This window comes from Tasmannia lanceolata, unplaced genomic scaffold (assembly GCF_043159265.1).
Source record: "Tasmannia lanceolata isolate RefF3 unplaced genomic scaffold, GAP_Taslan_0.1 ptg000015l, whole genome shotgun sequence".
Lineage (NCBI taxonomy): Eukaryota > Viridiplantae > Streptophyta > Magnoliopsida > Canellales > Winteraceae > Tasmannia > Tasmannia lanceolata.
The window spans coordinates 20,890,902-20,914,841 of NW_027518692.1; the positions used below are offsets into that span (position 1 = coordinate 20,890,902).

At 37.5% G+C, this 23,940-nt stretch overlaps 2 protein-coding genes and 1 non-coding gene across 3 annotated transcripts; 1 reads left to right on the plus strand and 2 right to left on the minus strand.

Annotated features, from left to right (window-relative positions):
• Positions 1 to 460: 460 nt before the first annotated feature.
• LOC143846660 (large ribosomal subunit protein eL28z-like) lies at positions 461 to 5,644 on the minus strand. Its single transcript, XM_077355150.1, has 3 exons — positions 5,457 to 5,644; positions 4,622 to 4,785; positions 461 to 831 (listed from the first exon to the last, which is right to left on the minus strand). Exons 1-3 carry the CDS (start codon positions 5,602 to 5,604, stop codon positions 703 to 705), a joined length of 441 nt encoding a protein of 146 aa, XP_077211265.1. The 5' UTR covers positions 5,605 to 5,644; the 3' UTR covers positions 461 to 702.
• Positions 5,645 to 9,305: 3,661 nt separating this feature from the next.
• Positions 9,306 to 21,380, minus strand: LOC143845378 (uncharacterized protein At1g51745-like). The gene is made up of 5 exons (XM_077353693.1): positions 21,263 to 21,380; positions 20,624 to 20,733; positions 20,373 to 20,587; positions 15,760 to 16,691; positions 9,306 to 10,844 (listed from the first exon to the last, which is right to left on the minus strand). The coding sequence occupies exons 3-5, from the start codon at positions 20,567 to 20,569 to the stop codon at positions 9,712 to 9,714; spliced, it is 2,262 nt and encodes a 753-aa protein (XP_077209808.1). The 5' UTR covers positions 20,570 to 20,587; positions 20,624 to 20,733; positions 21,263 to 21,380; the 3' UTR covers positions 9,306 to 9,711.
• On the plus strand, positions 18,922 to 19,133 carry LOC143847670 (small nucleolar RNA U3). The gene has a single exon (XR_013235192.1). It is a non-coding gene; the product is annotated as a small nucleolar RNA U3 (small nucleolar RNA).
• Positions 21,381 to 23,940: the final 2,560 nt, after the last annotated feature.

The following is a 23,940-nucleotide window of genomic DNA, read 5'->3' on the forward strand; positions in this document are numbered from 1 at the left end:
GAGTACAAGTGCAGCCAACATTGAAAATGATCTAAACCATTTATTTTCTAGGCTTTACTATGGATGGTGTGAATCAAAATTCTTCCCCTTCAGACAATTCCAGGCTTCTGATCTTAGTGATCTATAAACATTGCTAGTGAATATACACGGTTTTTTTTTTTTTCTGTCCATTTAAAGGCCACAAATTGGAGTCTGAGAAATCTCCAATGGCTGGGGCATAAGTCACTTTTACAATCAATGGTAAAAGTTAATTTTGAGCCCTACATAGGACATACAGAGACATGTATGCGAATCAAGACCACTGATCTTCACCATTAACAGACACTAGATAAAAAGACAAAAAAAATCAACAGTTCAGATTTTCTTGTTATAACCCCAAACGAGATTTAAATGGATCAAGTTGCCGTTACTTTTAAAATTTCTCTCAGAATATCTAATCAATAATTAGAAGAAAAAGAAAAAAGAAATACAGCCGGGGCAAATTTGCATAAAAAAACCAACCTCTTGTTATGCAAGTCAATACAGGCAAAGATTATTTTGTTCAACTTCAAACTAAAACAGAAGAAACTAGCTAGGCTTTCACATAACTCAACAGAGATCTTGTGCGATCAAATAAAGAAACTAGGTTCTAATTCATTCACCTCTAAGAGTAATCTTCTAGAATCCAAACAAAACCAATGCCGCAAATTTAAGTTGTATCACTCACTTTTTAAGTGCTTGCCTGTTCCTCTTCTTGACACCAGACTTGGCAACCTTAATGCTCCTGTGCACAGCACTCAGCCTTGCGAGTGCTGCATTTTTAAGGTCTGGCCTGTAGTAGTTATCCGCAACCTAGGGTCCAAAATAGAGGAGAGATGTTAGAGCAAATATAGAACGGAAAGAATTTTATCTAAAAGTTAAAACCAGTGAGCTCAATATTCAGAAGTTAATATTTTCTCTTCTCCATTATACAAACTACTATAGCATACAAGGTGGCAATCTTAAACAACTTTTAATTAGAGGTGCAACTTGGGTCGGGTCCGGTTGATCTTTTTGCTAAAAAATGATTTGGAATCAACTTTTAACAAATAGGTGTTTGAGCGACTATGTGCAGGCAACGAGAAGCACAAGGTAGCTGCTAAACAGCACCAGAAAGAACATTCATTCGGTGTTAGGGATTTGGTGAAGGTTCAATGAGAGTGTTTTCAAGTAAGAGCAGACGGCAAGTTAAAGCGAGAGAAGTTCAAATTGCATTGAAAATATCCTGATCATTAGACCTGGCAAACGGGTGGGTCGGGCCGGGTAAAAAACGGATCAAAAATTTACGGGTCACTAAGTGTGGACCCTGACCCCACCCGTACAGGCCGGATGGACCCGCGGGTCACCCATTTTTTTTTTTAATGATTTTTTGTTTTTTTTTGTTTTTTTAAGATTTTTGTTGTTTTTATAGGGATTTGCTAGCCACCTTCGCCAAAGGCTACTTCACGCCCATCCTTTACACTTTCATGTGATCATGTGATGATAGCCATTTATGTTGACTTTTTCAGATTTGTCTTATTCATTGACGTGGTGCAAACTGCAAAGAATGGGGGAAGTACGTTTCTACAAAGGTGGCTAGCAATAATAATCATGCGGTAAGTTACTATGTTTTGGAGAAAATTACGGGGAAATATGCTTCAAATTAGAAAAATTACGGAAAAAAATACCGAAAGAAGGTGCTTCTATAGAAAAATTACGGAAAAAACTACCAAAAAAATGCCTCAAAATATGAAAACTACGAGAAAAGGGCCAAAATGAAATGTTTCACTTCTCTACGGGCACCCGCGGGTCCACCTAGACCGGCCCAGTTTTTACGGGCCGGGTGGACCCGTGGGTCGTTTTCAAACGGGTAACAAATGAGTGACCCGGACCCGAAAAATACGGGTGGGCCGGGTCACTTCTTGCCAGGTCTACAGATCATTAGCAACATCGGACATAGACCAGATTACGTTGATTGACGAGGCTTAGGCAGATTTTACACGACTTTGAGAGGATATGTTTCAACATTACTAACATTTACTCGACAAGTCGAGTCCAACCCACACGAGAAAAGTGATGTAATCCAACCCTAAGTGTTTTCATTTTAGGATAGCTGTTATTTTTGGGCCTACTTTCAATTTATGGTTTGTTTCTATTTTGGTATGATGTTATCCTAGATCTATGATTTGTGGACACTGGACACGGACATGTGTCGTGTGTCGACGCGGAGTGTCGCACACGGCAAACCCACAAAATTTAGAAATAGGGACATGGCTAAAATAGGAAGTATATATAATAATGATTTGTGAATATGGATTCGTGTGTTGTGTTTCGACACTGATACAAGTTGTTTGACAAGGCAACATCTAAAAATCTAGAAATGATGACTCGTACATACAAAAGAAACTATTAATTACTATCATATTTGGTAATAATATAAATATGGTATTCATTTAACAAACTAATAAATCTAAGAATTGGCCAACCATAATCTAAATCAAACATTAGATAATCAAATAACAATCCATTCATCAATTTAATCTAGTTCTCTTTTGCATCCAATGTCTACTAAGAAAGGGAGACCAATATGACACAAGGAATATATTATTGGAATAAGAGTTTGTTTATGATTTTAGGTTGGGGGGGGAGGATATTACAACAAACATTGGTTAAAGAATAAAAGAAGAGTGTAATAAAAGAAAAGTTAATAATAAAAGAGGTAAAAACAATATTCAATAATAAAAAAGAATGTCACTTAACACAGTACAAAAATGGGTCCACAAGCCCACATTAAGGGCGTGTTCGGCAAGGCTTCTCATTCTCGCCCAATTAAACGGGTGAGAAACAGATTGATGAGAATCTTAGAAACGACTATTAGTCGCTCCAAAGAATCCTTGCCTTTAGCCTAAAAAGAAGGCAAAAGTTTAGAAACGGGCTTAGTGGGCCTGATTGCCGAACACGACTTTTTGAGATACTTTTGCGCTTTCACATTCTTAACGCCTAAAAAAGTGGAGAATGCGGTTATTTAATGATTGCCGAACACACCCTAAGTCTAACACTTCTACAAGTTTCCCATTCTTCCCCTCCTTTCCATTCTGCTGATCTGTCCCTCCCTCTCTTAGGGTAGCTAGTTATTTTAGCTGCTGCCCTAGGATTTTTTTTTTTTACAATTTTCTTCAATATTGCAGTCCACTTTGTCACCAAGCTACCTACTGCTACCTTCACACTCATTTTCCATCACCAGCCCTACGATTTTACACGACTTCGGTGGATGATACAGGCCCTGAATGGATTGAGATTGTTGTTGCCTCTCTTCCTCTTGGACTTACAAATCAGGATTCGAGGTTGATGTGCATGCGAGGTTGATGTGCATGCGATTCGATGAGATCAATCCTATTTTATTTCTGTTACCTTTTTTTATTCTATATTGCTGTCTTCATCCTTTGATCACCTCTCTTCTCACCCATACTCTTTTTTTGATTACCCTATCCTAGCTAGTGTATTTGGCCACAGTATTGATCACTTTACTTTGATTCAGATTGTATACGGACTTTTATGACATTACTACCCATGTATTTGAGCTAGATGACGCATGTTTTATTTAAGTTGAATCATACTTATTGATGAATTAACTTCAAGGCTAACACAAATACAAAACCATAGTCGTAATTTGATCATTGTCCAGAATGCCTAATCTGTTGAGAGTTGACAATACTAATTTCAGTGAATAATAGACACTTTATGCTCCTAATTTCTCCTTAAAGAACTTGCAAGTCCTGGGTTTGCACCCATAGGATAACAGAAGCAGATATAGTCAAACAAGTAGGCCCAAAAGCCAAGAGTAACAGGTATAATTCACTAACAACCATTTTCAAAGCCGCAGATAAGTGGAAAACAATTTTCACCAACACAGAAATCTAGAAATTAACCGTCCCTCCCTCCAAGCAACTCACAGTACACAAAGACCAATGCCAGACACACCTAATTGGCAACTGGCCCTTGGAATGCTCTTTGAATTCAACTCCTTATAATTATTACTAAATTTCCATCTTAAACTATCATAAAATTATAAACCACATGAAAAAACAAGAAAAGTCCTACACACACACACACACACATATGCTACTCATAAACAAGGTAGCATTCCACTTTTTCATAAACATTAAGGGGCCGTTTGGATAAGCAGATTTTTGAATCCAGGTTTTTAGTCTCAAAACAGTGTAAAAGAGGGTTCATGATCTGGCTGCTGCATGCTGTCCTGGCAGCGTTTCTTGGATTTTAAGTAAGAAAACCAGGTTTTAGAAACCTTTCCCCCATCATGAGATTTCTAAAACCTGCTTTTCTTACTTAAAACCCAAGAAACGCTGCCAGAGCAGCATGCAGCAGCCAGATCGTGAACCCTCTTTTACACTGTTTTCAAACTAAAATCTGGATTCTAAAATCCGCAAATCCAAACGGCCCCTAAGAAGTCGCAAAAACTCCATGAATTTTTTTTGGTTTTTCCATGGTTGCCAAACAAGCCCCACAGTGAAAATAGAATCACCAAAAAAGCACCATTTCAAGGTTATAAAATACAAAATTCATGAACATGCAACAAAATTACAGATTTTCTAAGATCTCGTACCTGGTTAGCAACAGCTTTAGCCATCCGACGGAACTCCTTCTTCATAACCGACTTGTGAAACAGATTTGCTGGCTGGTTTTGCTTCCTTGTCTTGGTCGTCGAAAGCACAACAGAAAGGTCTTTCCCACCCGGCTGGATCGATATTGTCTTCTTGTTTGCAAGCCCTATAATTTGTAAAAAGGCATATAAGAAAAACCCAACATGAAATTTCAGCGATTCCACAAGAAAACAACAGAGGACCATAACCAAAATCCTTAGGATTGCAGGAATTTTCTGGAAAAGTTTGGAAAGGAAAAAAAAAATTCCAAAATTCCCTACTTTAATTACACATGAAAAAGGGTAACTTAAACCAATCCTATTCAATTTTTACTTAAGAGGGAGCTTCAATTTATGATGATATCCCTCTAAATTGACCATAACCATATTATTTCACCTCTCAACAAATTCTATTCAATTTTTACTTAGAGGAAGCTTCAATTAATGATGATATCCCTCTAAATTGACCATAATCATATTATTTCACCTCTGAACCAATCCTATCAATTTTTACTTAAGAGGGGAGCTTCAATTTATGATGATATCCCACTAAATTGACCATAATCATATTAATGATGATATCCCTCTAAATTGACCATAATCATACTATTTCACCTCTGAACCAATCCTATTCAATTTTTACTTAAGAAGGGAGCTTCAAATTATGATGATATCCCTCTAAATTGACCATAATCATATTATTGCACCTCTAAAATATGGAAAGAAGAATTTTTCATGAGAAAGAAATTTTCCATCAGAAACATTTTTCTTGCAATCCAAAAAGAGCCTAAAGAGATACCTGAATACTTGAAGGAATGCACATTGTATAGATTATTGCTCTCCTTGCTTAATTGCACCTTCGCAGAACCGTTTCCAAACTCCTTAACAAGAAAAGAGTTGTTTTTCTTCACAATCTCCCATATCAGATCCCCAGGCACATTGGCCATTTTATCTAAAAGAGGATTACACACACACAAAGAAAAGGATTCAGAAAAAAAAAAAAAAAACAACCAAAAATAGATTCTTAAACAGAAACACCATCATGGAAAGGGAAAAAATCTAAAACCCTAGCCACTGCAGACAGACTACATATTCATGAAAAATAATTGACTGAAATGGTAAAATCTAATAAAAGATCAAAATCTAGTAGACAAAATAGAATAAATTCATGGGGGGTAAACGTCTAAAAGGAATACCAGAGTAAGAAAAGCCCTAATTAGATCAGATTAATGAAAAAAATAAAGAAAACCCTAGAAAAAGACGTGTTATGTGAGGCTAATGAAAGGAAAAAGATCGAATAGATGAAGATAAAAAACAAAGTATGATTTTTTTAACAAAGAGATTTAAATTGAACGGTGAGAAATCAAAAGAAAAGTTTCACAGACCTTCTCCAAGCTTAGGAAAGTAGAGATTGAGAGGAACCCTAAAACACCATTTTATAGTAACCTTAAAACCCTAATGGGTGATAGTAGACGTAAATGTCTATTTAGTTCTCTGAATGACAGACATGTCCTTTGGTTTCGCCTTTGACCAAAATACCCTTTTTCGACTTGTTATTGGCTTATTTGGAGACCTGTTTGTTTGAATTCTGAGAACCGATTATGAGTCCAAAACTGATTATTGGACTCAAAAGTAAGGACGTGTTGGTTTTAGATTTTGAGAAAGGATTATGAGTCGGAAACTGATTATTAGACTCAAATTTATGTTCAAGTTCCTCTCAAAAGACCAATTATTTTGAGAACTCAGGCCAGATATTTCAATCTGAACTCCTTTTGTTACGAGATGTTCCAGGTTAAAGGCAGCGAAGGTACTTGAGAGGAGAAACAATATATCTAGATCCTATCAAATGACCAATTACTCCTAGAACTTAAGACATTTGCTCTGATACCATGTGAAACAACCTGCTTTCATGGTAATTGGTTTTCAAAACTTCGTGATATTAAAAATCCACATGTAATAGCCAACCCAATAGAGGGGTCAGTTGTGCTACACGTAGGCCAATCCTAAAAAGAGGGGCCACACGTGAAGGGAGTGTTGAAGTACAAAAGATTAAATAACGCCATCTCCAACAGCTTAAACTTCTGGAGTAAATGGTTGTTTCGCAGTTCCATTTAAGTGCAAGTACGATAAGTGGAGTGGTTCTTTGTTATTCCTATTTTAAGTGACAGTTTCAAGTCTTTAGCTTTTGCTTGTAGCTTGTAGCTCGTAGCTTCCGTGGAAGGAGACGATAGACTAAACCATGAGTGCATTTCAAGCTATAGTTCTTTCAAGAGTACCTTTTAATGTTCAAAAGTAGAAAAAGCCACTATTGTTATGGTAGAGAACGACTATTCCCAGATCATGCCTATAATGCAGAGCTCTGCTAAGCCTACAATCTTCAAATTCTGTTGGGCCGAACCAGCCTCCCTCCAAGACATGGGTCCATGAGATCTCTCAATTCAATTGAACAATTTCAATGCTTCTCCTTCTTAATGGAAGGAGGTAGCCCGAATTAGACAAAGATCCTTCTGTTACGGTCCTAAGTGGGGGTCTGCCTGCCTGAGTATGAAACTTGGTAGGACCCAGCCTGATATGGGACAGGTTTAAAGGGCCTTGCTTAACGCATTCCATCGGCTCTGAAGCTTTTGGCTTATTTGTAAGGTACCTAACACCTTCTCCTTCGGGTTGTGAAAAAACAATCATGAGATCGTGTTTCACTTGTGGTTGTGGAACAGATCTTCCTTTGTATTCAAGGAGGCCAGGCTCTGTAAAATCTACTAGTTTGTTTTCTTTTGCTACTTGAATGTCTCTTTCATCGTCTTGACCTCAACATCTAGTTTATGTTCGGGTGCAAAGAAGCGGAGTGGAGAGAATTTTGTAAATTTAAGTATTTAACCCCATAATGGGGTAATAGAGAGGGAATTTTTTGTAAAATTAACCCTTAATTAGGGTAATTAAGATTAAGATTTTGCACTGGCAGTTTTGTAATTAAAATCCATCTGAGCTATAAAGGCCAAAAAAATAAAAAACTTACTCATATTTGCATTAACTTGGGGTAATTCAATGTCCAACTAAATTTTGTCATGTTACTGATGCAAGCTTAACCTGTAACAAGTTATTTTTTAGCGTGAAGTCCAATATTTTTCATTTCTCAAAAAGTATTGTGAGGCCCACTTCATATGATGATCCAAACCGTTCATTTGTTGGGCCACAACAGGTTGTACCCTGCAAATCGTCTACATAAGATGATCCTAACTCTCCGATTTGCAGTGGTTTCTATAATGTAAAGTCGCTCTGCAGACCGGAGGGTTAAAATCATCCTATAGAGACGATCTACGGGTAGAGACTATTTACGTTGTGGCCCAACAAATGAACGATTTGGATCATCCTATGATGTGGGTCCCACGATTTTTCTTATTTTTATTTTTATTTTTTTTGAAGAGCCCCCATAGCCCTTTATCATACGATGATGAACATAATTGAGGCAGTATTATTATCCAAGCACTTAATTTGCACTACAAGAGATTTGATTAAAGCTCATCAAGTTCATCAATCGAAACTAAGGGAGATAATAGGATCAGAGCTATAATTGAAAATGTCTGATCAAATATTTCAAGGGCAATGGAGTAACAACAATTTTAGAAAGATGTCTGCCATTCAAGTTCTTAGCTTTGGTAAATTTCAAAGGACAGAGAGCAACCAAATCTCCCCAGTGCCTGAAAATATTAAGCACAATAGTTCAGTAATTCTCAGACACCCAAGTAACAGTGTAACATGAGGAGTTCTGCACTGCCTAGTTTCAATCAGCCAAGTCAAATATAATTAATAATCTTCCTTGAGGGTGGTAATCAAGGTTCCCAGGTCAAGTTTCTAGTTCAGAATACTCCAGATGATTGATGTTGATCTGTATTTATGAACCTGAAAGCCTGATAAACCATCAAGCTATGAACTAGTTTCCATGAAGGAATTGGAAGTCCTAGGATATTTCCAAATTACCACGACCTTAACCGACTTTAACAGATAGCATATCTTTGTTTATTATTATTTAACCAGCTCTGAAAGACTATTACAATTCCCAAAAAGCATCAGCTGTCGAAGGCTAATGCAATTCCCAAAAAGCTCTCAGTAGCAACTTGAGAAGGCAAAGGACAAGGTGAGTTCGCCACATTATCAAAACAATGGAAGTATGAATATCAGTAGCCATTAAAAATCATATTATATGTTCAAAATCATGGGGCAACAGATTCAAAATTGAAGAATAAAACAACATATTGATATAATTCATATTATAGACCGAGATCGCTCTTATATATATATATATATATATATATATATATATATATATATATATATATATATATATGATAAGGGATTTGCTAGCGTCCATCGCAGAAGGCATTTCGCGGATGGCTGTTGCATGTCAGAGCAGCCACACACAGGCTCACTTTTCAGCAGATTCTGTCTTCATTCATGAGGTGGCTGCTCTGGCATGCAACAGGCCATCCAGCAAATCCCATATGATAAAACTCAAAACAGAATAAGCAACCCAAGATCATCATATCACAGACATATGATATCCCGCAACAATAATGAAAGGGAAAGATAGTTGTCTTCATGTACTTTGTTCCCGTGAAGGACTGTCCATCTTTGGAAGTAACAAGCACTGTAATTGAACTGATTTCAAGTATTTCATTAGTGTAAATCAGACCATCATCTTTACAATTCAAAGTCATATTACATCACATACAGAGACATAACCGTATATTAAGACTGAAACTGCATCGATGGTCCTAATTGATTTAGCCTATTAAGTACATAGAAAAGTCTGCTTCCTACCAATTCCCATTTCTACAACAATGGAATTTCAAGTCAAGAAAGTACAGATAGAAAACAACTACATTTCTACCACATGACAAAATACAGCATTGGAAATAAAGCGCAGCTAGATTGCGAGGACAAAGTTGCCAAATGCGGGCTACCTCGAAAAACATTAAGTTTAAAACTAGAGCAACCTCTAACAAGAAGATGCCAGCGAATTGATTTTAATACAGTAGTTCCATATTTTAAAAAAAGAGTTAAGGATTACCTGATGTTAAGATACGGTGTGCGGGTCGTGATGGGCAATTCAGAGCTTCATTTATCCTACTAAAGACAAGTTTTAGTGGGACACAAGCAATAACAGGCTCCCCAAACTTCAACTCCGGTTTTCTCTCTTCTTTCTTGTGAATGTGCTCGACAATTAATGAAGACAGTTTCCGAGTCTTTTTAGAAAATAAACTAAATTTTCTAATCTTGCGGAGTTTCTTCTTTGACAAACGAGAATGAACTGTCAAATGATTAGACGGGTTCTTTTGAGTTCCTCGAAGTGACCGAGTTGCATACGGAGTATCGTCCTGGAAGGTACCATTCATATCGGAACTCGCAGCCAGGAGTAATGAGTCATTACCATCTTCCAAAGCCTCGACTGCAATAGGATGACCTATAATAGCTTTACCATTCAATTTGCTCATGAGAGAAACCAGAGGTACATGCTGACCTTGATAGCTCGCCCGCACATCCAGATTAACATCATACAAGGAAGAGCCCCTGTATGTACTTTTATTGGGTGCATCCATATAAGTCGAGAGAGGAGATTGGTGATGAGACCTTTGAATCGGCACAGGGCAAACAGGTACAACTCCTGAGAAAAACGAATCTCTAGTTCTTGCCCGGGTTGTTGACTTACCCGTTACAAGCTTCTCGCAAATTTGATTATTCCATTGTAAGGAATTATCTAGCAAATCTTCTGAAACCTGTCTGCATTTCTCCAGTTGGCCGCCATTATAAGATATAAGTGATTTACCAAAGGAGTTCTTGTCAGTTTTACCGTCACAGCCTACAAATGAACGACCTACATCCTGTGAATCCATCAAACAATCATTGGATTGATCAGCAGCCTCGACAAATTTACTTAAACCTAGGCCTCTGCTGGTATTTTTACTCAGGCATCTCGAGTTCCTCCGCCCTTTCAGTTGCCATTTTGATGTACCTTTCTCCAACCGGAGTTTGGCATAATTAACATGAGCTGCAAAACTGGTGGACCCGGTTTCGTCCAGTCCTTCATTTTTCAATGGTATTGATCCCACTTGATTGCAACTATTAGATTGTCTTCCAGCTGTACCAGATCGAAGCTTTCTGGACCCAGAAGAAGTAAACACAGGAGAAATATCTGGCAGAATAAAAATGCCATATCAGCATAAGCAGGGTATCCTCTACACAGTGGTGTTATTAGGGGCTTAAAACAAAGTGAAACAAATCCATGTACAAAAAAGGAGGAAAAAAGGTCAATTCTGTAGACCCATGGAATATATCCCTAAAGCCAATCTGACAGAAGAGGAATCAGGACACTGAACAATCACAAGGATAAAATAATACAACAGAAAGGGAAAATATACAATATCAGGTCCAAATTCAACCACCAAACATGTAAGGTGGGGAAATAAAACTTCCAGATAAGAAAGTACATGTTAGGGTACGAAATAGTGACATACTGACATCATTAAGAGCATTCCAGGATTATAAAGGCAAGCACATGCAAAAAAAAAACTGAAGTAAACATTGAAAACGTAACATAAGTTGGTTTAAGCAATCTTAAGACTTCCATATCCGGCGATGCTACAGTTTTTTGTACAAACCTGCTGAAGCAGTTGGGTCAACAAGTAACTGAATTTCCTTCCAGGAAGTTGCTGATCAAATGGCAGATTTTCCCATCCCTTTCTGAGCGTGGTTTGACTACATCTAGGGTCAACAAGTTGTATCTCATGCAATGGATTCTCATTCTTGGATTGGTTAACCACTTGACCTTCTAATGCCACCCATCTTGTTCTTGGAAAGGTTTTGAATTTCAGTTTCAGTTTCAGTCAACACAGAAATGGAAACATTCCGGTTTCAGTGGAAATTTTGGTGTAAATCTTGTAAAATCACAGAAATGTATAGAAATGTATGCAAATGATGAAATTTTAAGATGAAACTTTGGGAAATTCTAGAATAAGCACAAATACATACTTATAAAACATCACATAAGCAAGAAAGCCATCCATAATTGCGTAATCACATCAACACCTAGTGACATGTGTTGCACATGTCTGGAAGAGTTGAGTCAATAAAGAATTACAATGTAATGAAGTATAAGAAAGTACAATGCCCCTCCTCCCCCTCCAAGGACCCCAACTCTATGTCAATACCACATAGAGTTAACTAGGTATTAAAGGTCACAAGCCGATCCGCATCCACGGTTGATTTGTCGTGCAGTTCAATGATGTTGCCTACCAAATATCATTCTCTACATTAATGAAATGCAAATTATACCATCTTTCCATTTTTTTGTCGTTTCGACCATTTCGATCAAATTTCGGGAATTTCGATCGAATTTCAACAATTTCGAACGGAAATATTGACGTGGAAGGAATTCATTGAGATTTCATTTCGGTGGGGATGGAAACAGAAACACATCGGTCGTTTCGGAGAAATTTAAAACCATGGTTCTTGTGTCATGCAGGTATCACAGTGTGGGTTTAGGTGATGGGACTGAAAAGTTGCAATACACAATGGACAATACAAATCCAGAGAAGATTAAGAAAACAAAATAGAAACCTCAATTAAAACCTTGGTTCATGGGTCATGCAGGTGTCACAGTGGGGGTTTAGGTGATGGGAGTGAAAAGTTGCAATACACAATGGGCAGTACAAATCAAAAGAAGATAAGAAAAAAACCTCAATTATCAACGATTGCCTTGGAAACCTGTCCTCAGCCAAAATGCAACCATATTTAGTTTACCTCCACCAGCTGACATGATGAAAGATGACACCCAGCATCAGATAAAAGTCATAAACCTTCAAAGTTCAAACATCTATTGCAGCGCTAGTCCCTTACGAGTCACGACTCAGCCATTTGATTGCATTATGCAAATCACCTTTCACTATTGAAAGAGAATGTATTCAGACCGAGCCAGACAGCCACAAACTGCAGGCTCCCATTTTTACATGAATTCTGAATGAATTTCTGATGAGTTGCTAACTCTAGATCATTAATCACATAATTCCTAGAATGATGTGTGGGCATAAAACGTGTTTAAGTGTAGGCAAGATGATGACCAAGAACAAAGGAGATGAATGGTTGGAGTATCGACACGCTCGATTTGCTCTCTCATAACCCATTCAGTTGGATTCTCCATCCATTCATCAATTGATCTGATCCATTTGGAACATCTGATTGGTGTCATCGATCTCATTATAATTCCTAAATCCATCCAACTCATTTCACCTGGTTTCAAGGGATCAGATATGTTAAACCCACCAACCAAATTTATCCAATCCATTCTATCAAAATTGACAGCTTTGTTGTCTATCCAATATCTCCCACCTTTTGGCCAGATATAGTCCAACCAACCAACCTTGCCGTCCATTACAATACATTCCACTTCATCAATTCGTTCCACTCCATATATTTCTTCTACGCCCCATTTATCCTATCTGATCTAGTCAAATCATCTCTGTGACCATCAACTATAAGTAAATCAGTTTGATATGATGGATCCATCCCATAAATTTCCTCTAATTAACCAACCATGTCCCATCTGTCCTATTTGATCTTTGCCGGTCATTTATCGAGCTGTTTGCAACAGACAGCAAATTAAAACCACCAAAACAGTTCCATAGATCGGCTTGCTCATTTGATCAGTATGGGTCGATCTTTTACAATCATTTGGACCGCCTACTCCATTTTGTTTACAATCTGCTCTATAGCATCTCGTATGTCCAATCCATAGTTTTAAAACTCCCCCGCGTCCACACCGACTCCCCCGAGTCGAATCCCTTTTACCTTTGCCACATTCCGCGTAGCGCCACATCTGCATTCTATGTTTTTCCCTACAGTGTCAATAAAAACTCCTTTGACTCTCCCGAACTATGACAGCGTCAACCGAGCTCAGCTGCATCAACTGAGTACTCGACTGTGTCGTGCCGAGTCGACTAGGATTTTCTTCGGCTGTGTCCCGTGCCGCGTCCACATTTGTAAGCAATGGTCCAATCCATGTGTTGACATTGCTGTGTGAACTGAATTGACTGATCTTGACAAACTGTACAATGCGTCTCTCTTTCCAATCTTATCCGGCTAGTGTAACTGTAGATTATAGTTCTGCCTCACATCCCTATGCCTGGTGACCATACAGCTTAGCATATAAAAAAGTGTACTAGAACCAAAAATATAAAGAAAAGAAAATGAATTGTGTGCCCTATCAGACTCCACCAAGCCACTGGGCAACATTGAAACCAGTGTTGACTGGTCACACAGGCCAGACAGCACCAGATCTTCATCCGATGGCCCAGAAAATGGCAATGGTGACAGATGAATGCTATATGTTTTTAGTCTTCAAATCTCATTGATCTCTCTTCCAGCCGACAATTGACGCAATCGGGAGAGAGGGGGAGGGTGGGGTGTCGCTATTTGTAAATTTAAACCCAAAATAGGGGTATTTAAATGAAGGAGACAGAGAGAGAGGGTGGTGTCACTATTTGTAAATTTAAAACCAAAATAGGGATAGTTAAATGAATTTTTTTTTTAATTCTGAAAAACTACAGCAAAACAGATTGTTTAAAAGATAACCCAAAAACAAAAAGGCTCCTTCCCCTTTCTTATTTACTCCACTTCTTTTTCATTTGGTCCATAATAAAATGTACCCATATTTTGAGCTTAATACGGGGGTTCATTTTACCGACCACCCAAAGTTTATATGAAGAGATGGAGAACCATCTTGTGTGTGAGAAGAGAAGAATGGGGAAAGGAGAGGAAAGAGAAGAAGATGTCATGGCCATCAACCTCCCCTACACTATTGCTTGATCCACCTCTTGGTTGTTGCATGTTGAAAGGATGATACATGCTAGGATCAACTACTTGAATCCACCACATTTTTTTCTGAATTGTGAAAATTTTATTAAAAAGGAGCAAGAGTCCAATAACCGAGTTGGTCAGACATAAAATACAAACGAAATGAAAGGAAAAAAGGAAAATAACAAAAAAGAAACATCTCAACAATCAGAACACCCTCAAGGAGAAATTTGATCTAGTAACTAAATTGCCTCTCTGTCAACACCCGAGCGAGCAAGCGAGTCCGCATCTTAATTAGCCGAACACCAGATGTGTCGATTCTCAGTATCGTTTCCCTTGGACCACCACATTTAATTACCAAAGCCTACTCTTGTTTACTATCACTTTCACTTGTTTATTAATACCTTTCAAGAAGACAAGTTTCTGCATACCAATTATCCATAGAATTGAACAAATGATCCACAGAATTGAAGATTACACCTCGATACACAGGTACATCATGCAGAAAAAGAACGACCACCAAATCACCCTTACTTTGTGCATAAATTATGAAAAGCTTCCTTCTTGACAAAATTTTCAGCAGTAACATAGCTTCAAGAAAGTATCAGGTATCAACATGATTTCTGAGAACAATTTGTACCAAAAGTATAAAAAGAAACGACAAAATTTGCCATCATTTTGGAAAGTTATGCCATTAAAAAAGTCCAATAGGAGACCAAACCTTTCACTCCATATCAAAAAAAAAAAAAAAAAACCTTTCACTAATTAGTTTTTGACATGGTGATTCTCTTCACAGAAACCAGGCCTTTGGTGAGGTTTATGACAAATCTGGGCAATCTCCTTGCGGGCACCTTTGTTTTCATAATAATAGGGTGAGAAACCAGACTTGGATCTCTTCAAGACACGAGTCGAATTTTGGTATCATTTATGCAGGGAAATTTTTTCGGTAACAACAAAAGAGGGCCACACTTTTTCAAAATGCTGGCAATCGTGATTTATGTAGGAATTAATGCAGTTTGCCTTTATTCCCAGAAGACATAAAAATTAAGAAATGATAAAGAACTTTAAATCATGGTCTTAATTTCGGACTTAAATTTCGGATTTCGGCCAGGACCGAAACCAAAATTTATACCAAAAATTTAAAAATTCCGGCCGACATTTTAAGATTTACACCGAAATTTCAGTGATTTCAGTTTCGGCTGAGGCTGAAACCGAAACCGGAATTTCAAACCTTGCTTTACATTTATAATGCAGTGTACCTTCAGTTTGGTTTTCCTCACAGGAAAATGGAATATCCAAGAAGCCATCAGAGAAATCATTATCAGGGAAATCCGGCAACCCCGAAAATTTATATTCCTTCGATTCAGGATGGAAAAGGGAATGGGTGGCATCAACTGCGGCATCACAAGTATGCTCAGAAGCATTTAATGAGGTCTCCTTCTCACATGAAGTCCCTGAACAGTCTGAGTTATTATTAATAACCACTGAAAAATCTGTCTTTTTCGATTCAATAGATTCTAAAGCACTAGCTTTGCTCTCTTGGGCTCCTTGAAGCGATGATCGGCCTGGACTAGTACTTTCCAAAACCTTTGTCAACGGGCGACGGCGATTCTTCCTTTTGAAGCTTTCATAAACATGAGCCACGTGGGAACTTCTCTTCAGAGATGAGCAAGAGCCTTTGCTGCTATTAACAGGACTGTCACTTGACAAACTATTACAGATGTTAGACTCGCTGAGTGAACCATTGTCTGGGAGAACTAATTCAAGTAACCGTTCATTCTGAAACCTCATATTCTGCTTTTGTTTAGATACCACCCTTAACCCTAGGTCCTCAAGACCTTTCATACGCTTTGTTCCTTCAGTACCATCATCCTCTGAATCATTTGGGGTCTTTCGCCTCTTTTTTTTAATAAACTGTACGTCAGAAGTACATGTGGGATTTGGCTTTTCACACGATAAAACATACGGAGATAGGTCTTGTGTTGCATTGCCTTCAAATCTCCAGTGATCATTGACTTCATCAGCACTCTCAAGTTCGAGAGCATGGAGAATGGCATCTTCTCTGCGAGCGTATTTCACTGCTTTCTTATTAGAGTGGGAAGCAGAAGCCTTGGCTTTTTCAATACACTCATCATACTCCCCACAACGAAATGCTTTCACACGCTTAGATTTTTCAAGATTATACCAGTCCCTAAAAGACAGAAGAGTCAATAGTTCAATACTCATGTTGCAATCCATAAAACATCAAAACTGAAGGCTTACATAGCATATAAGAATATAAGTTTTAAGTATCGACCGGTTGATTCTAAACAAGTCACATTCCTTCAAAAATATGGTGTACGATTCCACCATGAATGGAAAACATTGCCTAAAAATACCAATTTAAAGGTCAAATTGAGCTTCAATACAAAAAAAAGTAACACATTATCTCTACATGATGATAAAATGGCTATTTTGACACTTTTACCTATTCTGTTTAAGAGCTAATGTTAGACCAAGAGAGCCCCTATTTGGAGGGGTATGGGGCTGGATCAACACAAGTAACACATAGATGTGCCACCATCTTTAAAGTATGTGTACCAACGGTGCCAAGTTGAATTACCATCCCACTTCCCAAATGCTTTAAAATAGGGGACAAATCTGTGTGTTGAACTCTCCATATTTGAGTTTTATCTTTGTATAGGGAGGTTATGTCATTTTCTGCATAGTTTATATCCACAACCCCCCCTCCCCGCCCAAAAAAAAAATGGTAAGTGTATATCAATCATTTTGGGATGTATCAATCTTTTCTCAAGATTTAATAATTGTACACTTTTATGTTTGTTGTGTGAGCACAATGAGAAAAAACTGGAATTCTAAAGCAAGGAAATGAAAATTTTGAGGTTTAGATAAAAATAAAGTACGAAATAAAAGAGAACAAGAAATGGGGCACATATGATCAACTGACCATTGCATACAAAAGGAAATAAATAACTTTGAAAAAACTAAAACCTCCTAGAAGAACACCACCTTTAGTAACCAATTAATCACAACCACTGGAAACATCAAATAAATTTTCATAAAACAAACCCAAAACTATCATGACTACTAAAATTGTGAAAAAGATAATTTTAAGAACCCTACTAAAAATAACTAAAATTGCCATAATTCATGTCAATGAACTTAGGGCTAATTTTGAGGCCCAAAATAAAGAATCTTGCAAAATGTGTGGAATAGTTGGGGAGGAAAGGTATATCTCTTGTGGTGGGAAGATCACAGTTGCTAAAGCCAATTTGCTAATCTTTCAATTTACTTCATGTATTTACTCTCACTAATCTTCTGGTATCCCTAGCTTGGTCGCAAAGTGGTTGAAAAAAAAACTACAAAGGGATTTATTGTGCGATGGCAAAGAGGAAGCAAAAAATACAAGTATCTCATTAAGTGGGAGGTATGTAAAACAGAACAGAAAGAGGGTTGCGGTATTAGAAACATTAGATGAAGGAATTAGGCTCAGCTAGGCAAATGAATCTGAAGATATAAGGAATAGAGAGATGTCTTCTGGAGAGGTGTTATTAATGCTAAGTGTGGACTGGAGGGTATGGATTCAAGTTTCCACTGAAACCCACATGTTTCCACAGAAATGTGCCGGTTTCCAAGTGCACCGACATGAAACTCTAATGGAATAATTTGAGTACTGTATGTCAGTCAAAATGTATACATTTCTACCAAAACAGTTGAAACTTGAAACACAACAAAAAGTTTCACTTTACGGTGCCCTTGATTACCGAATGATGCCTATAAGGTCGTTATCTTGCATTAATCTATTGCTCTTCTCATTTTTGCGATTCATCGGATCACCCACCATCGTAAGAGTTGTCCTTTCTTCTTCATCGATCAAAGATTGGCCTCATCATCGTCGTTTAGTAAAGGGGAGAGGAAAGCAAAACCTAACCCATAATCTCTATCTCTTAGGCTTTATAAAAGGGACTAATATAAGTATTACCGTATTTTGATAATGACAACACTCGCTTCATTTCACTCTTTTATTAATGGGCTGTCACAGGCTATAAAATGAAGAGAGTGGTGTCATTATCAAAATATGAAATATTACAAATGGAAATACTTATCAGATAGGTGATGATTTGTAACACGTATAACAAAATATCAATCAGTCTCTTTTATAAATTACAACTGTCAATTTAGTCAGCACTACCATATTTCAATTATTTGTATGGGTCTCCATATGTTTCTACGATTTCATAGGATTTGCACCAAAAATTCTAATCGAAACCGAAATGTTTTTGTCTCCATGATGACCGAAACGCATACTGAAAATAACACTTGAATCTATGCTGGAGGGAAGAGGTTGAGACGTTAAAATTGTGATAGGGGCGAGAACCTGGAGGTTTATATATGACATCAAACAAATTTAAGTCGGGAACACGACCTCACTTGAACAGGATCTGTTCTATAGGCTCGTACTTCAGTATCCTTAAGCTCTAAGGAGACCAGCATCTTCGTCTGGTTGATAAAATAAGACTGTGCAATCAGAGCGTGATTGACAGGTTGGATCTCTTTGTGTGATTTGGGCAGTAGAGGATTGTTCTCAGTTAGTTTCACTGGCTGGGGCAATCACACGGTTGTCTGACAGACCCAACAAAAACTCTTTCACCAGTTCAAAAAAAAGTTGGGAACTAGATTTACATTGGTATGGGTAATGAGATCAGATTTTGGAGGATATCTTGTTGGATGAGATTTTTCCAATACTTCACTTACCACGCCTTTAAAAGTTAGCTGCTAATAAGAGAAAATGAGTGTCCATTCATGCAAATGAGTGGAGTCCAAGGTGGAATGGAATTGGTCGTTTAGAAAATATTTCAAAGAAAATGAAGAAATTTCCATTATTTTCTGTGATTTGTGGACACGGACACGAGTGTTAGAAACAGGGATACAACTAGAAACAGGGATTCTAGTTCTAAAGAATTCTAGCATGCTCTATCATCTCCACGTTGCCAAGTGGATGTTGATCTTGCTATTCGTTTGTTGGGTTACATTGTTGAAGAGGATAGCCCAGAATTGCAGTGATCATATTATCTAACCTTCCAACCATCAAACCTTTCATCCACTAATATGGTGTAGGCCCTTATAGCATTAAGTCATCCGTTTCAAAGTTGTCTACCAGAGCCTAAGGGGTGCAATTTTTATGTCTTTTAATGGCAAGTACAATTTTTATGTCGTGAGCCATGAGGGTGGAACCCCATCAGATGGACTGTCTAAAGTGAAGCATGCATGGCCATGTGAACTTGTGAAGATGGATGTGGAATTTTGCACTATTAACGCAACACACTTAACTTTCATGTTGCGTTAATAGACCTAGCTTCCCAGTTTTTAAAAGTAGAGGTAAGTTCAGTAGCCCAAGGTTATTTGAACAACTTTTCCTAGGACGCTGGTTCGCCTTGAATCCGCACGTGCTAATAAGAGTCTTTTAGGTGCTGTGAGTGTGAGATAAATTTATGCAAGCGTGTGTTTGAACAACTTTTCCTAAGAAGCTTCATTTAAGACAAACATTCTAGCATTTATCCTTCATTTCAGACAACACATTGACAAATGAGTCCCATGAAAAGTTAACCAAAGTTGGCATTGATCAACAGACCATTATCCTTAAGTTTGAAATTTCTTGAATGGTTTGATGCAAAATGTAGAATTCATTATCTTGAACCCATGGAATATCACTAGCAATGGGGTGAGTATTAGCAGTGCATCAGATTAACAAATAACCGTACCTATAAACAGTTGGCATGAAGATTATACATAACTTTAACCAAAAACAAATCTAGTATTTTGTGAACTACCATTAACAGATAAATTCAATATCAGAACAAAAAACACTCACACGCTTGCATCTTCTCTCCCTAGGAGCTTTACAGGAGTCCCCAATCTCTGTGAAACCAACAGTGTTTCTGGCAATTCATCCAAACCCATTACCCGGCCAGGCCACCACGACCCATTTCGACGCCTAACCCAAACCAACCCTCCAACAGAAGTATCAATCCCTTTACAGTTAGGCTGACAAGAACTTCTCATTATCATCCAAAAACCCAACAAAATATGAAGAACAGTAAATCTATCCAAAAACCCAACAAAATGAAGAACAGTAAATCTATCCAAAAACCACCATAGTCCTTTCTCAGTACATTACAGTTTCCAAAAACAGAAACTTTTCGCTGTCGAACACATGTCCAATCTCCTTCATCCTAAAAAAAACATGTAAAAATAATAAAAATCTGTTCACATGCAAATACTCCAGCATCAAACCTAAAAAATAAAAATAATAATCATAATGGAAATTTAAAAAAATATATTGCAGATTTAATGAGAGACACAGAGAAGAAGGTAGTCAAACCCTAGCTATAAGAAAAATAAGTTATTTTTCATTTCAAAAAATTTAAAAAAAAAATAATGGGAAATTTATAAAAAAAAATGTATTGAAGATTTAATGAGAGACACTGAGGAGAAGATGGTCAAACCCTAGTTAAAAGAGGGGGAAAGAGGAGAAAATCTTAGATTCGAGAAAATTTCTACATAGAAATCTGAAATGAGAAAATCGGAAAAAGAAAAAAAAAATTATATAAATTATTTGAGAAAGATACAGCCTTTACATTTCCTTTATTTAATTTCTCCCACCTATTGCATGAAATTATTCCTTTTTCTTCTAGGGTTTAGATCGTACGGAAAAGGGAGAAATAAAAAACAGTAGAGTTAACCCTTTAGAATCTTACGCACCTTTAGAGGTATCTTTCAGCGAGCTGAGAACTTTTTCCTGGAGTGAGTGAAAGGAGGAAGAAACAAAAATGAGAGAGAGAGAGAGAGAGAGAGAGAGCTTTTTTTTGTTTCTTTTTTTGTGGGCAGAGATTACCGTTGTTATCAATGGGGACGGTCAATTTCAGGGTCCCACACGGGATCATGCATGTGCAATCAGTACCGTTGAATTTATAGAACGTCATGAGGGGCCCTTATATAAACCCAAAAATCTCTTTTACCATAGGAACTGATATTTTTGCACACTATTCTTCCCTTAGACATCCAGACAGTCCGATAGACTATCGATAACCGAAGTTTAATGGGCAGGACCTAGACACATTACTAGGATCCATGGACATATTTCGGATCCTAGTCATAGGGTCCAAAAAAATTACCGATCGGATCCAGACAGCTCATAAAAGCCTGCGGGACAGTCTGAAATATGATATTATTATATTATTTTACAAAAATACCCTTCAATTTTTATAACATTAGATATTATTTCAAAGGTATTTTAGTAAAAATAACCATATTGTTTTTTTTCGAGCAACTTCTATTTCCAATATTTGTCATTCATATGTCTCAAGTCTTGAGCCAGCCCTCTTCTTTTTATCTTCTCTACTTTAAGCCCTTAACCTGCCGTTGCAACTCGCCCTATGCATATTTTGAGAATTTTAAATCTGTACAACGTAAGTAGGATCTAGTAGGACACTCCGATGGATGGTCCGATTTGAAATGGATCGTGACTGAGACATGGGAAGTAGGATCAGACGAACCATCCGAATCCGATCCTACCGATAAGGGATTTGAATGGATTGTGACTGAGACATAGGTGGATCCGATCCGAAGTGGATCCGTTGACACCCCTAAAAAATAGGAGTCATAAATACACTGCAGGGGGTGGCTATGGAAAGAAAAGGGAAGTATTACTTCCCCTTTACTATTGATTATAATTGTAAAATGTCCATAAGATGATCCGAACCGTCCATTTGGTGGGCACACTATAAATAGGTTGTGCCCCCTAAATCATTTTCATAGGATGATCCTAACCCTTCAATTTATAGATTAACTGCACATTATGAGAACCTCTATAGATTGGAGGGTTAGGATTATCCTATGGAAATGATTTATGTTGTGGCCCAACAAATGGATAGATTGTTGAGTGGGACGTATCGTACCTTCGTAAAAATACTGACTACACAGCCACACCCCATTTAAAAACTCATTTAATCGAGAGGATAGAAAGGGTACTCTATTTTATGTATCTATTACCATATAGGAGAACAGAAATTCGGTGTGTTTTCCCTCCTATTAATTCCCCTGCCCCCTCTCACCCCTACGCAACGTGGCTACCTCTCTCTCCACCCTTTTATGCTCAACTCCTCCAAATTATTCATCAACACGTCTCTTTGGTCTATCGAAAGATCTATCTTCTCTTCGTCGCATCTCCGCTTCCGCATTCCATGCTCTCTCTCTCTCTCTCTCTCTCTCTCTCTCTCTCTCTCTCTCTCTCTCTCTCTCTCTCAGCCACCACCTCTTCCCCATTGTTTTCTATTCTCAGTGTTTCCTTTTCAATTTATTTCATCGTCCATCCCCATTGATGCGGTCCAAAAATCTGAAGGCTCTTCTTGCGTAGCAACATAGGCAAAAAGATAAAATAGAGAATAAAATGGGCCCTTAGATCACCGCCGTAAGGGAGTAGACAACTTCGATCATTGTCAAAGGGGATGAGATTTATTTCGTTCCTGTCAAAGTGAGTTTCTCATAGCGAAACTGAAAAATACTCAATGGTTCTTAAAGAACTAAAAAGCCTAAAGGCAATGTTTCATTCAATAATTCAAGGAAGTCTATTACAATGCTTTGATAACTTATATATATATAAGAAAATGAAATTCTGAGCCTAACTTAAGACTTCAGCAACTAATCTCAGCCATCCATCTAAAGTATCTGAAAAAAACATAAAAACTTGACTAAAACAATCCCAAAATAAAATTTCCATAATAGACTTGTGAAATGCCTTTAAATCAGCGACAACTTCCTAAAACCACATACAAATCGCATGATCTTAGGCTCGTTAGATGGGCAATCGAAAAACCTTGATAATGATACCAAAATCAAGCCAAACAAACAACATTTGATACTTAAAAAAGTAGGGTGCAAATAGGATGGCAAAAATAGCACTTGAAGAATAATGACTTTATTCCACTATGCACATTCTTGATGATTTCCATCTGCATCATTCTCCCCCAGTTAAAAAAAAAAAAAAAAAAACTCGCCATCGAGTTTTGAAGTGTCGAAGAATGTTAATCATCTGAAACTTTCAAGAATCGAATATCGCTGCATACTCCAGAAGCTGAAATACTATCCCTTCTGATGTTGAACTGACTTGAAGTCATAAATATTCATTGTAGGTTTCAATGCATAATCTAGTAAAAATGGATCAGTGTAAATTGATGAAGAAATCAACCTAATATTCCTCTACTTACCCATCGCTTCACTCTCCATGCTTTAATGTCCAATTTCTTTCGTTTGGTTGCCGGTATTTTTTTGGTTCTTGGGACTTTTGTGGAACAAAAAACTTCCTGGGAGATTGGTGGGGAAAAAAACTCCCAGGAAGTATCCCAGTAAAATAAAAATCTCATGTTTGGCTGAACGAACTA